This window comes from Ceratotherium simum, chromosome 1 (genome assembly GCF_057802395.1).
Source record: "Ceratotherium simum simum isolate JZ-2026a chromosome 1, ASM5780239v1, whole genome shotgun sequence".
Classification (NCBI taxonomy): Eukaryota; Metazoa; Chordata; class Mammalia; order Perissodactyla; family Rhinocerotidae; genus Ceratotherium; species Ceratotherium simum.
The window spans coordinates 60047428-60060950 of NC_141900.1; the positions used below are offsets into that span (position 1 = coordinate 60047428).

Genomic DNA, 13523 nt, shown 5'->3' on the forward strand with positions numbered 1-13523 from the left:
GGCTTGCTTTACATCACACTGCTGGTAAAAGTACAGCCAGGATTTGAGCCTCATCACTTGAGCTGAAGCAGCTGTGGTCTTAACCACCTGTCAACCTATCAAATAGATGAAAGCTGAGGTTCCGAACTTGCTCAGTTCATGGCACCTTTAGCTTCTCAGTAAATTTTTTTTATAGCATCCCGTAGACTAAAAGAAATACTTAACGATTTCCTAACAAATGTAGTAAGTAACCATTTGAATAAATAATACACATGAATTGAAAGAGAAACTCATATTTTTATTTCATTTTTAAATAACCACGGTCACTAATGGGATGTTTGTGGCTGTTGACCACTGTATGACTTCTCAAACCTTGGAATCAGATTGGACAAGCCGCCTTCATTTCCTGTTTCACATTGATTTTCACAAGGCCCATGCTTTATATCTCAGCAACTGCCAAAAACCCAGCTTCTCAAAGATAAGGTGTCACTGAAAGGAATCTAGCACTATCTCACGTTGAAACTGAGTTGTCTTGAACTAGTTGGTCACATGGTATCTGACAAATGTGGAGTGTTTTTGCATATTTAATTAACTTAGAAAATTAAAAATATACCATAGTATTCCTGTGAGTTTGCTGTGGTGCCCTAGCCTCCTGCACGGTTTTTTGAACCATGAGTCTAAATCCTTGCTACTCAAAAATATGGTTTGTGGACCAACAGTATTGGTACCTCCTGGGAACTTGTTAGAAATGTAGAATCTCTGGTTCCACTCCAGACCTAATGAGAATCAGACTGCATTTAACAAAATCCTTAGATGATCATATGCTCAAAGTTTGAGTTGCACTGGTCTAAACTTCGTAAGCCCATCATTCCAGGCTGGATTACTTTCTCTTCCCTGGAAACCTTTAATCTACCATCTGTCTCTATAAAGTTGCCTATTCTGGACATTTCATATAAATCAAATCATATAATATATGGTCTTTTGTGACTGGCTTCTTTCACTTAGGATAATATTTTCAAGATTCATCCATGTTTTAGCATGCATACATGTTTAGCGTGAAGAATGTTATTCACTCCATTTTAATGCTGAATAATATTCCATTGTATGGATATACCACATTTTGTTTATCCATTCATCTGTTGATTGACATTGGGTTGTTTCCACCTTTGGCTATTGTGAATAGTGCTACTATGAACTTGTATACAAGTTTTTGTTTAAATACCTTTTTCAGTTTTTTGGGAGTATATACTTAGAAGTCGGATTGCTGGTTCATATGGTAACTCTATGTTCAGCCTTTTGAAGAACTGCCTGATTGCTTTCCCCAGTGGCTGCACAGTTTTACTTTCTCATGAGCTGTGTATGAGGATTCCAGTTTCTCCACATCGTTACCCAAACTTGATGTTTTTCGTTTTGATTATAGCCCATCCTAATGTGGGAGTGAAGTGGCATATATCATCATGGTTTTGATTTGCATTTCCCTGATGGCTAATAATGTTGAGCATCTTTAATGTGCTAGTTGGCCATTTGTATATTGTCTTTGGAAAAATGTCTATTCAAATCCTTTGGCCATTTTTTAATTAGATTATTGTCCCTTCTGATGATTTGCAAATATTTTCTCCCATTCTGTGGGTTTAATTTTTCACTCTTTTGGTAGTATCCTTTGCAGCACAAAAGTTTTTAATTTTGATGAAGTCACATTTATCTATTTATTCTTTTTTTGCTTGTACTTTTGTACTTTTTTTGGTCCTATCTCAGAAACCATTGTCTAATCCAATGTTAGGAAGATTTGCCCCTGTGTTTTCTTCTAAGGCTTTTATAGTTTTATAGTTCTAGCTCTTATATTTAGGTCTTTGTCCATTTTTAGTTAAATTCTGAATATGGAGAAAAGTAACATTTGAAAAGTAGTAAAGATCTTGCAAAATTATTTGCTTTCTGATTTTTAAATACCTTTAAATTACATAGTTCAATGATATTCCTTCATTGACATGATACATTACCAGAAATGGATGTTTGGCAGAATTTAATAACATCTCATAAAAAGAGGAATGTTGACTAATATTACCTAATAATACAAGGTTTTGAGGGATAGAGATAAATGTTAATTCTAAGGTTTTATATAAAAGTCACCCAGAGTCATGGTACTCTCTTTTCTCCTATGTGTTGACTTTGGCTTTAGCAAATATATTTCTTAAGCTTTTAAACTAAAGTAATAATTATCAACTCAGTAAAAGTTTTATTAAGTGGTGGATCTTTTTTCCTTGACATTCGTTACTAACTCCTGAAGGATATCTAAATGTTTCAATTAATAATTCCTAGCAAAGGTAGAGTCACAACACAGTTTGGGAAATACTGATTATATATAGTCCCATTGTCTGGATCCTAATGATTCAAATGGCATAACTTAGTCATTAGCTCCTGTATATATATTGTTGGTTTGATCATGACTGCATTTTTTTTATTGGGGTAGAATACACGTAAAATTTACCATCTTAAAACCATTTTTAATTGTACAGTTCTGTAGCATTAAGTACATTCACATTGTTGTGCAACCAATCTCCAGAACTCTTTTCATCTTGCAAAACAGAAACTCTTTACCTATTAAACAACTCCCTGTTCCCCCTTCCCTCTAGCCCCTGGCAACTACCATTCTACTTTGTCTCTATGAATTTGACTACTCTAGGTGCCTCATATAAGTGGAATCATATAGTATTTGTCTTTTTGTGACTGGCTTATTTCACTTAGTGTAATATCCTGAAGATTCATCCATATTGTAACGTCTGTCAGAATTTCCTTCCTTTTTAAGGCTAAATAATATTCCATTGTATGAATATCCCGCGTTTTGTTTATCCATTCATTCATCAATAAGACATTTGGGTTGTTTCTGCCTTTCGCTATTGTGAATAATGCTTCTATGACCATAGGTATACAAATACATCTGTTTGAGTTCATATTTTCAATTCTTTTGGATATATATCCAGAAATGGAATTGTTGTATCATATTAGAGTTGTATTTTTATGATCATGATTACATTTTGAATTTAGTATGATTAACTCTATTTTATTGTCTGAGATGAACCCATTTTAATACTATTTCAGATGTTTAAGCTTTCATAAGAAACTAAGAATTTTTTATAGACTAGATTTTGAGTTGGGCATCTGATAAGTTTTTGAGTTTTACGTAGAGCTTCAGTTTAACGTAGCTTGCTTCCTTTGCTTAAAAACAAGTTTGTAATAGAAATAGTGTGCTGATGGGTCTAAAGGTAAATGACCAATGTAAGATGCTTTAGACCTTTGTAGAGATTAAAATGCTATTAAAAATGTTGTTTCCTTAAGAAAGATGTAATTATTTGGAATTGTTCATCAATAGATTTCAGTATGGTATTCCCAATAAACATTGCTGTCAAGAGTATTTTAGCAATCTAAAATGCTAGGTACTGTTACTTTAAAACCTGCTGTTCAAAATTCTTTTGGGTTGACAACTTTCAGTGCTGAAACTTATCTTAGTAGTTTTGGGTAGAAATCTTTCTAAAATAGAGTACATGATTCTCTGCCGTCTCAAAGAATATCTAACATAGCCTTGATGACTCAAGTTTATTAATTTAAAAATCAACATTACACGATGTCTTCACATTGTTTTAAGATGTATATATAGGAAAGCTATGTGATCCAGTGCTGAAATACTATTGGATGTTTGAGTTGTCTGATTTTTTCTTTTTACCAGTAGCCATTTTTCATTGTTGACAGTTGCCTCCCTTAATAGCCTCACTTCCCGATCTGTTATATTTAATCTAGTATGGTTTTGGAAACTAATTAACCGAGCTTGATGAGTAAAATAGCATAAATGTATTTGTGAGTGAAAATTTGAACTGGTCATTTGGCATGTCAAGATCACACGAGACTTTACTGTATGAATTGGCTACTCATAGAACTTATTACATTTCATTTTTTTCTCTAAGTGATTTCTTATTTTATAAGAACTTTTATGTCTTCTTATAACATCTAGAATTCTACTCGAGTCCCTTTCCCCTTTTATTAGGTATTAGGTGGTAGAAGGTACAGAATAATAAGAGTTGTCATTACCAAATTATATATGGCTTAGAAAGTATAACTTAAAAAGAAAGAGAAAGTATAAATTGCTTTTTTTCCCCTTCCAGATATTTTACAAGCAGGGTTAACATGTCTGAAAGGTTGGTCTGAGTCTAGCACCGCAGCTAGCACCAAACTTTGTTTAGCTGATTCACAGAAAGCAGTAAATTGGTGTAAGCTATTAGCTGTTCTAAAACAGGGAAAGGAGGTTATGAGATTTTTGGTTCCATTATATTTTTGGCTCCTAGAAAGTTGTGTTTTATTATAAATGTGTCATTAGGAATTTTGAAAAGTAGAATATCAAGACCTCTTCTTTTTTATCTTTTCCCGTTATTTTCTTAAATGGCATTTCAAAATTTAAAAGCTTTCTTTTTTCAAAGATAAATGAGAAAATTTTATTATTATTTTGTATGTAATTGTTTAAGCAGATTCAGTGTTTCAAATATTGTTGCTGGAAGGCCTAAATCTGGCAGCTAGAGTAACATGGCGCAGAATCTAAATTTACTGTCATACATATTAAGCTTAGCAGCTTCAACTATTGTATCATCTTCCCTCTTTGTATCTACAGGTTTAAAAGCTGTCTGGATTTTAGTTGCTTGAAGACTTTTAATTTTTGAAGTATTTAAAGTACTTGTCTTATATTCCCCAATTTCACACTCCCTCATTAGGTTATCTAACCTCTTTTTCTTTTGCCTAGTTATATCCTAAGGGAATCATATGTAAATAAAAGTATTTTCTGATTAACATGAAAAAAAAAATCCTTTGCCACCTCTTTGACTTTTCAGGAGGGATAATTGTTAGAATAATAGCCAAGTCCCGCCGCCCCCCCCCCCCAAAGATAACTCAATTTGTCTTTTGTTTGTTCACTTCAAATTTCACACCACATATACTTTTTTGGTACTTCTTCCCATGACAGACTTGACTACTTAGCCTATTAATAGCAGCTCTAGGGCAAGCATGACTACCCAGCAACATAAGGACTTTCATCAGTGCCTGTACTACTTGTTTGTGCTTTTAGTTCATGACATGAGAGCAGCTAACAGAGCTGCTCAGAGGAAGAAAGCAAATGGGCACTCTAGATGATGTGGCTACTTTTGATGTGAAGTGAGGGTCTCTGTTTGGCTGTTGATGTAGCACATACAGATCTCTAAAAAGTGACCACAGGGATGCAGGCATAGAAATCTAAACCAATGTTTTCTTTCAAATTCAAACTCAGATTTACAGATTTTTAGGAGTCTTCCTTGACAATCTGTTAGATATTTAATTTTTTTTTTTTTTTTTTTTTAAAGATTTTATTTATTTTTTCCCCCAAAGCCCCAGCAGATAGTTGTATGTCATAGCTGCACATCCTTCTAGTTGCTGTATGTGGGATGCAGCCTCAGCATGGCTGGAGAAGCGGTGCGTCGGTGCGCACCCGGGATCCGAACCCGGGCCACCAGCAGCGGAGCGCGCGCACTTAACCGCTAAGCCACGGGGCCGGCCCTAGATATTTAATTTTGAATTTTATTCTTTCACAAGAGAATTTTGAGACTTATAGCTTGGTGCATTGCTTTGTTTTAACATGGTTTTCCAGTTGGAATTGCCTGTGTGTGTGCCCTTGAACATACACATGCAAACTCATACATATTTTACTAGCTTTTCTTTATTTATAATTTATGTATATTGTGCAGTGGATGTATATTGTCAGAAAACACTCTGTCTTGCAAATTAACAGTTTTTAAATGAGAGTAATAGGAAAAATAATGCAGTCCTAAATTTTCATGAAAGTGGTCACCTAGTGTATGGAACAATAAAGTCAATAAAGTTACCTACATAGAGGTTCAAAAAAGTCTACTGATCTCTACTTCATTCACACATGCAGGTGTGGTATACTCTCCATTCTACTAAATACTGCTTTTTATTTCAAGAAGGTAAGACTTAGTCCATAGTGAAATACTCTGTAAAAATTTACTTTCAAACATATGTTTATTTGAAAATCTAATTAAATAAAAGTAAAATTTTTAAAAGTGTAATCTTATTTTCTTTATACTATGCTTGATTGAATTAAGGAACTTATATAGTTTCACTTTTCTCAAAAGTTGCAAAATTATTTCTTGCCTAGGAACATGAGAATGAGCCCACTGCTCCTGATCCTTCAAGTCAGCATTTACATGGGCATGGAACAGGCTTTTGCTTTGATTCCAGGTAATTTTCCTCTTTACTGTGTAGAATTTGGATTAGATAGACCAGTGGTTCTCAAAGTGTAGTCCCTGTAAACTTGTTAGAAATGCATATGATCAGGGTCCTCCCTCAGATCCTCTAAACCTGAAACTCGTGGTGTGGGGCCCAGCAATATGTGTTTTAACATGCCCTCCAGGTGCTTCTGATGCATGCAGTCCTTTGAAGAACCAATGCTGACAGACACTCGTAGTTGTTAAACTGAGTGAACGCTGTTGGGAAATTATAAGTTATACTAATCTTTATAGTTTTACAAAAGGCATTTTTTGTTAGATAAAAATTGAAGAATTCTTGTTACTAAGCCTCATTTCACATGTGATTGTATTTTAGGGTTGTAACAAAAAAAGGTTTTTTCTTTGTCGATCTTATCGTAAAACTAAATTTAGAAGCTTTATAAATAGTTTACACAATTGTCAATAGCAAGCATTTAGAAGCAGAAAAAGGTTTCTAGAGTAACTGAAGACTTTCAAGGGAAGTTGTTTAGTATGAATATCAGTTTAGCTAGATAAATGTAATCTTGTCATATTCTGAAGATTACTGTTGTTAGAAATTTATTAGAAATATGTAATCCTTTCATTTTCCTATTTCTTCAAGCTTTGATGTTCAAAAGAAGTGTCCCCTCTGTGACTTAATGTTCCCTCCCAACTATGATCAGAGCAAATTTGAAGAACATGTTGAAAGTCACTGGAAGGTGTGCCCGATGTGCAGCGAGCAATTCCCTCCTGACTATGACCAGCAGGGGTTTGAAAGGCATGTGCAGACCCATTTTGATCAGAATGTTTTAGATTTTGACTAATTACTTTTTATTATGAGTTAATAATACAGTTTAGCAGTTAAAAAAAATCACCTCAAATAGACCACTAAGGAGACCACAAGGTATCACTTTCATGTGCCTGCTACTGCACTTTTCTGACCAAGAGTGCTTTGAGTTTGGTGTTATTAGGGTCAGGTCAGTCTTTGGCTTATCAATAAGTGTAATTTTAACCTCTGTTAATCTTACCTGCTTAAGAAAAGTTCTTGTGTGTTTGTATATTTATTCCCCAGTTTGCAAAATTATATGAATAAAGGAAACTGATTATTTTAATGTTATCACACTGAAAAAAATGTATGATTAGTGTTACTTAGCAGAATATTTACAAGTTTCTGTTGACTTTGTTGATTGAGCATGACTACTAAATATTATGTAATAAAAAGAATTTATCTTAACAGTCTTAGTCTTGCAAAGTAATTATTTGAATACAGAAACGTCCATAATTTAGCCCATGAAATGATGGTTTTTTTTTTTTAACCCACTTTAGAAATGGAGCTGCATGTAGAATGAGGTCCTATGCTTGCAGTATAGCAAATATCCTTTTTGTATTTGAAATGTTTGCTTTAGGAGCTAATAGAAGGTAGATTTTGCTGATTTTATGACTAAAAAAATTTCAGAATAACCTGAATGATTATTTTTAAGCCATCTTAAAGTTGTATTTCTATCTAATGGGAAAATGAACAAGATGTGTCAGTGCAATTGTTTCATATTAAATGATCTACCAAAGAGTAGTGTTTGTGACAAAAATCACAGAAAATGTATCCGTTTCTTTTTCACATTTTTATGATGCGAGTCTAACTTTGAAATAACATTCTCAGTAAGTGCTTAAAAATGTAATGTGTAAGCCCAAATCAAAATAATGTGTTCGTTATGTCTCTGCTGTGTATAGTACTCTCATTAACATTAAAGAGGACACATTTTTGGAGGTGTATAATTTCATTGTCAAATTGGCGATAGTTTTTCATTAACATCTTGAACACCTTTCTTTGGGCCTTTAAAAACATTTCTGAACTGTATTCTCTCTCAAAATATGAATGTTAAGAAGTTGAAAAGTACTGACTGATTTTGCTGCTTTTGTAGTTATCAAAATTTTTAAGCTTTTCTGAAGCAAACTAGCTGTTAACCTAACACTCAGTGTGGTGGCATTTTGTGGTTCTGTATGTGAATTGCATACACATCCTGTCACTTGTATTTGTTTCTAGGAGCAGAATTTGCCTATTGTTGGAATCCTTTAAAAAGGTTTCTGTGTCTAGGGCAAAACAGTATTAGGAAGTCAGATGCCAGAGGACATGGCAGAACTGAGAGGGCAAGAGTATTGAAGACTCCATGTTTTAGCTTCCTGTTAGGTTTTATGATAAACAGAATATATTCAGGTAAAATTTGTTCAACATTAGGAGCATTTTTGTTGCATCAGTTAATAATTATGGACCATGCTAACCAAAAGTTACCCTTCAAATATCATAGTACTACTACTGCTACCAGTGAAATGAGATTGTTCATCTTACTAACCTAGAACTTATTTTTAAGTAGCGTTTGGCCCCAAAATTATGATAAGTAAAATTTATTAATTATTGATAGAAAAGCCATGCAGTCTAATCTAAGCAAAAAAATCAAGGAATAAAATCTACACCTGTCAGCCGAATTCCGCCAAAAAAGGAGGCAGCTTAAGAACAAGTCACTGAATGGATATATGAGTTTCTGTAGTAAACTTGATCATAATGGACGCTAATGAAAATAAAGAGCCATGTTTATTTTGGGTCAGAGGCAGTTTATTTTAAATGTGATTTCATTTACATTTATAAGCAGCTTTTCTTGACAGGAATTTTGATTCATTAAGTTGCCTTCAGTTCTAAAGCAAACCTCTGTCGCTTTCAAACTTAATGTGCTCTGTCCCCAACAAAACATATGAAAATATAATTTAAAGCACAGTTTTCACAGACACAGTACAATACATTCACTATACACGGTATAACAAAATATTCCCATCCTTACCTGTCTAGTAATACTGTCACAATGAATAAGTAAATAGAAATTGGAATTTGTTTTATAGGTGAAAGAAATTTAACATGCACAATGACTATTTTATGACTGTTTAGCTATTGAACTACTGATCCAGCCTACAGTTTCTTGCACTAGAAGGAGCAAAGCTAAATAATAATTGCTGGCCTAAAAAAATTTTGGTCAATTGTAGGTAGATATGAAATAGCCAAGTAGGGCCTTCTTATGCACCAACTAGCTGCTTCTCATGTGGGTCACCCTTTTAAACATATAGGATAACACTGTGTATTCAGGACCAAGACTACTCTTCAGGGATCCGAGGAAATTTTTAGAGGGCAGTGTCTTTCTTTATAAATACTTTAAAAGTCCTCATTATGAGGGAGTCACAACTTAAGAATATAGAAGCTTACCCATCTGGCTAACAGAATTGTCATCCTTTGAAAATGTCTGAAAAATTGAGGAGGGACACCTGCTTCCCAGCTGTAAGACTTTCATCAAATGGGAACATGGGAAGAAAGTTATTTTATAAGCAATTTGTTTGCTTTTCACCAGTTTTGTGGGCAGTTAGCTATCTTAAAGCAATTGTTATTGCATAATGAGGCAGTTGGTAAACTCTCATGTGTAAGGAATAGCACTTGGGAGAAAAGAACACTCAAGGCATGATGGTACTGTTGGTGAGAACAACTTCAGGAATGGTCCAGACGTGGGTTACTCTGACGGGTCATGGATTAGTCACTCTTTGACCACCTGCTGCAAAAAGCACTTAATTGTCTGTCAATAAGGCTCAATTTCATATTTCGGCAAAACGTTTTATAAAGCTAAACAGACATTTCCAGTGGGAATACAGACATCTACAATGTGATGGAAAAAGTGCCTGTAAAAAAGGTCTAAAAACAATGAGCATGAAGAAGAGGCAACAGAGGTCTTAACAAAAATGTTCCTCTTTGAAACGTGCTTGGAATTTTATTTCTTGTTTGCAACCCACGGGTTTGTTAGGGCAGTGGTTGCAGAAATTGGCAACACATAAAACATTAAGTCTGTTGGCAATAGAGAACTACAAAGTGCTTTAAAACTTCACCTAAAGATGAAGATAGAACTAAATTTCACGCACACGAAATTTGCACTTAAGTATTTCAGAGTGTTTGTTTCCTAACAGATTTCAGGGAAAAGTATTTCACTAAACTGGTATCTTGGTCCCCAAATATCAATAGGCATAAATTGAATCCCTTGCACCCAGCAGGCACTCAATGAATGTGTGTTAAATTAATGAGTGAACTAAATAGACCGTTTTGTAAAAAAATGCCATTTATAACACTAAAATGATTGGTAAGTCAGATGGCAAGATTTTCAGCTTTTTAAAGGGCAAAAGGATTTGCAAGATCATATAAAACACAAAGCACACCTTTTATGTATGTTATTTAAATATGAAAATATTTTTAGCATATTATGTTAAACATTCTTTCTTATTTATATTTCCATTACCTAAAGTCTTTCTACTCACAAATACTAACTCCATTATGTAAGGCATGGTAACCAGTTTGATAGTGAAGGTATTATTTTGGTTTTGAACATGGTGAGTTGATGTGTTGAAAAACTTCAATCACATTACCATCTTGGGGAAAAAAATCTCAGTGCCAGCCCCTCAACCCCCCCCCCCCAATTGATATCACTGCAATACAACTAAACAATATGCAACATGCCCTCAATTTTATTTTGTTTTGGGGGAAATGTGCTGAAGAACCTAGAGCATTTTTTGTTTAGCACCTTATATCAAAGTAATGAAAATGGGTATGATGGTTACATGTGCAAATGTACAAAATCATTAGCTCTACAAAGTTACATCATTCCAAAATTACAGAAAAAATTTAAAGCATGCATTTAATTCTTTAAAGGGTTGCTGAATGCTTCCCCTGAAAAAAGGTGGCTGTTTTCAAAATCAGCAACTGCTGGTGAGGATTTCTTGGCACAGTTATGACCAGCATGTTATTGCTGCATCTTCCTGATAATCTCAGCCGACACCGGGGGATGGAAATTGATTGTGTGGTGCCGCAGGCCCTGAGCTGTCTTGTAACTCTTACCACAACGACATTTGAATGGTTTGCGGACACGAATCTGTGTTCTGTGACCATTCTTAGCGTGGTACTTTATGCCATTCACATTCTGTGGAAAAGACAAAAATATCACCTATTAGATGGAGTCATGTAATGTCCGTCAGACTGGAGAAAACCCCAGTGTGGGTCTGGATTGCACTGGACATCTGGATGGCAGCTGTATACAGAGTAGGCTTTGCATGAACTCCAGTTGTAACCCTTCAGGCAGTCTGGTGTGTTAATCATGGGCTGTGCAGACTGGGTCAGGCACACAGCTAACTCAAGGCAATTTCAAATATGCCTCAATTCCTCTGAAAATGAAAGTACTGACTACTTCAAATTTTACGTAAGACATGTATTTAAGACTTACTGCATAAAGAATCACAGTTCCCTCTGCCTGCAACTTTGCTTCTCTGAATCTTGTTTCCACTCTGAAGAGTGCTAATCAACAACTACATAAAAATATCTCAGGATGGCCAAAAAAAAATCTTTCTAAAGAAAGAAAACACAGGTTAGGGCAACAGAGTTCGAGACGTGTATAAATTCTTGATTGGAAACTCAGCTTACGTCTTTCTTCCAGACTACTGTGATGATAATTCCTATCTTAGCTAGAATCTTTGTCTGTTTTCTGCTCTGCATTAAACCAGTGTCTCTGCCCCTGCGGGAGCTACTTTCCCAAATCCTGCCCCATCATAATTGTATGTGTTTAGTAAGCACCTATGGGCAGACTAGGCCCTACTTTTATTCACCTACTTCATTCTAAACATACAGTGAACTTTGAAAATCTTACATTATGCAAGTCTCAGCAACAGAAGAGTTCCAACTGGCCTACAAATCCTAAAAGATACATAAAGTATCAAAATGCTTTCTGGATTTCTATTAATTGATTTTGCTAGCTCTAGCATATTCAGTGTAAGACTCCATGCGTAGAATCACTTTACAGATTTAACAAAATTAAATAGTTACTATTGCTCATCCCAATTAAATGGTGAGGAAACAGGCTCAGGGCATTGAGTAACTAATGAAAGATTTAATTAAGAATAAATGGCATGGGCCGGCCCCGTGGCTGAGTGGTTAAGTGTGCGTGCTCCGTTGCTGGTGGCTCGGGTTCGGATCCCGGGCGCGCACCGACGCACCACTTATACGGCCATGCTGAGGCCGCGTCCCACATACAGCAACTAGAAGGATGTGCAGCTATGACATACAACTATCTACTGGGGCTTTGGGGGGAAAAAAAAAAGAAATAAAGATATAGGGGATTAGAAAGTGCTTTAAAAAAAAAAAAAAAAAAGAATAAATGGCAGAGGTGGTATTAGAGCATAGGTCTTAAATTTCCAAGTCAGCCATTGCCAGATTAGGGAGTAAAGAGAAGGCAGGGCTTGAGACATGAAGTTGTTGAATACAGATCACCAGAAGAGTGGGCTGCTTCCTAAAGTATTACCTGAATCTAGTCCCACTGAGTCCAGTTCTATGCCCAACTAAAGGATTCCAACATAGTCGTTTTCTACTCCTTCTTCATAAGATGCCCTTACTGAGCTTCCAGAGAATAGGGACGGACTGTCTGCTGTTGTTTCATGAGCACTGAGCACAGTGCCTGGCACGTAGTGGAAGCTCAATAAGTATCTGTGAGTGAATGAATTTGTTAAACATGCCTCATTATTCTGGAAGAAGTTGAGAGAGTTGCCATTAAACAAAATGTGTTCAGTGGTTATTACTAATTTCCTTTTCAGAGATTCACAGTGCACATTAATACTTTTTAAAAGTCCCAGGGTAGAGAATCCTGCTTGACTTTGTTGAAACCAGAGGTGCCAAATAGCAACTAACTGGCTATGCTCGGAGTCTGAAAGTTGTCCAGTGAGTCGAAGCACAAGGACAAACACCCTCTGCCCTGAACACCTGGCTCTCGGCCTTCTGCACCTTCTGCCCATGTCCTTCCTGTGTCAATCCCTGCAGGCAGGGTGAGGAGGCACCTCACTGCTCTTCTAGAGGCGTGTTGGGGAATAAGAACTTGCTGCAGTGGGATATGGGGAGAGCAGTGACAGTAGCAGAATCAGACCCATTGAGACAGTTAGATGTATAGATATGCCTGTTCCAGCCCTCCCACCAGAGGCCCAGGCAAATGGGTAAGGAAGCCAACTTGTGTATCTAGCCCCAACTGGCATCTTAGTGCAACTGCATGCGAGACCCAGGCAAGAACCACCCAGCTGGAGCCAGGCAACCCACAGAACCATGAAAGAATAATACATTGTTTTAAGCTACTTGAAAGAGAGTTAATAATAGCTTTATGACAATTAGAAAAAGACTGTCAACTTTCTAAGTAACAGTAACAATATGGTAGGAAG

At 35.8% G+C, this 13523-nt stretch overlaps 2 protein-coding genes across 7 annotated transcripts in view; one reads left to right on the forward strand and one right to left on the reverse strand.

Annotated features, from left to right (window-relative positions):
- The window catches only part of TAX1BP1 (Tax1 binding protein 1), a 77275-nt gene extending 69782 nt beyond the window's left edge, over positions 1–7493 (forward strand). For all 5 annotated transcript variants that reach the window (XM_087429114.1, XM_087429108.1, XM_087429109.1 and 2 more), the window contains exons 17-18: positions 6167–6249; positions 6877–7493. In XM_087429114.1, coding sequence (XP_087285240.1) covers positions 6167–6249; positions 6877–7078 — 285 coding nt within the window. In that variant the 3' untranslated portion in view covers positions 7079–7493. The remainder of the gene's footprint in view (positions 1–6166; positions 6250–6876) is intronic.
- JAZF1 (JAZF zinc finger 1) overlaps positions 1–13523 on the reverse strand; it is a 374269-nt gene that overhangs the window by 42209 nt on the left and 318537 nt on the right. Inside the window, exon 5 of one of the 2 annotated variants that reach the window (XM_004418882.3) lies at positions 10782–11251. The exons of the other annotated variant lie outside the window; for it this stretch is intronic. Within the exon in view, the coding sequence (XP_004418939.1) occupies positions 11075–11251 (177 nt within the window). The 3' untranslated portion in view covers positions 10782–11074. Of the gene's footprint in view, positions 1–10781; positions 11252–13523 lie in introns of those variants that run through there. 2 annotated transcript variants of the gene reach the window in all.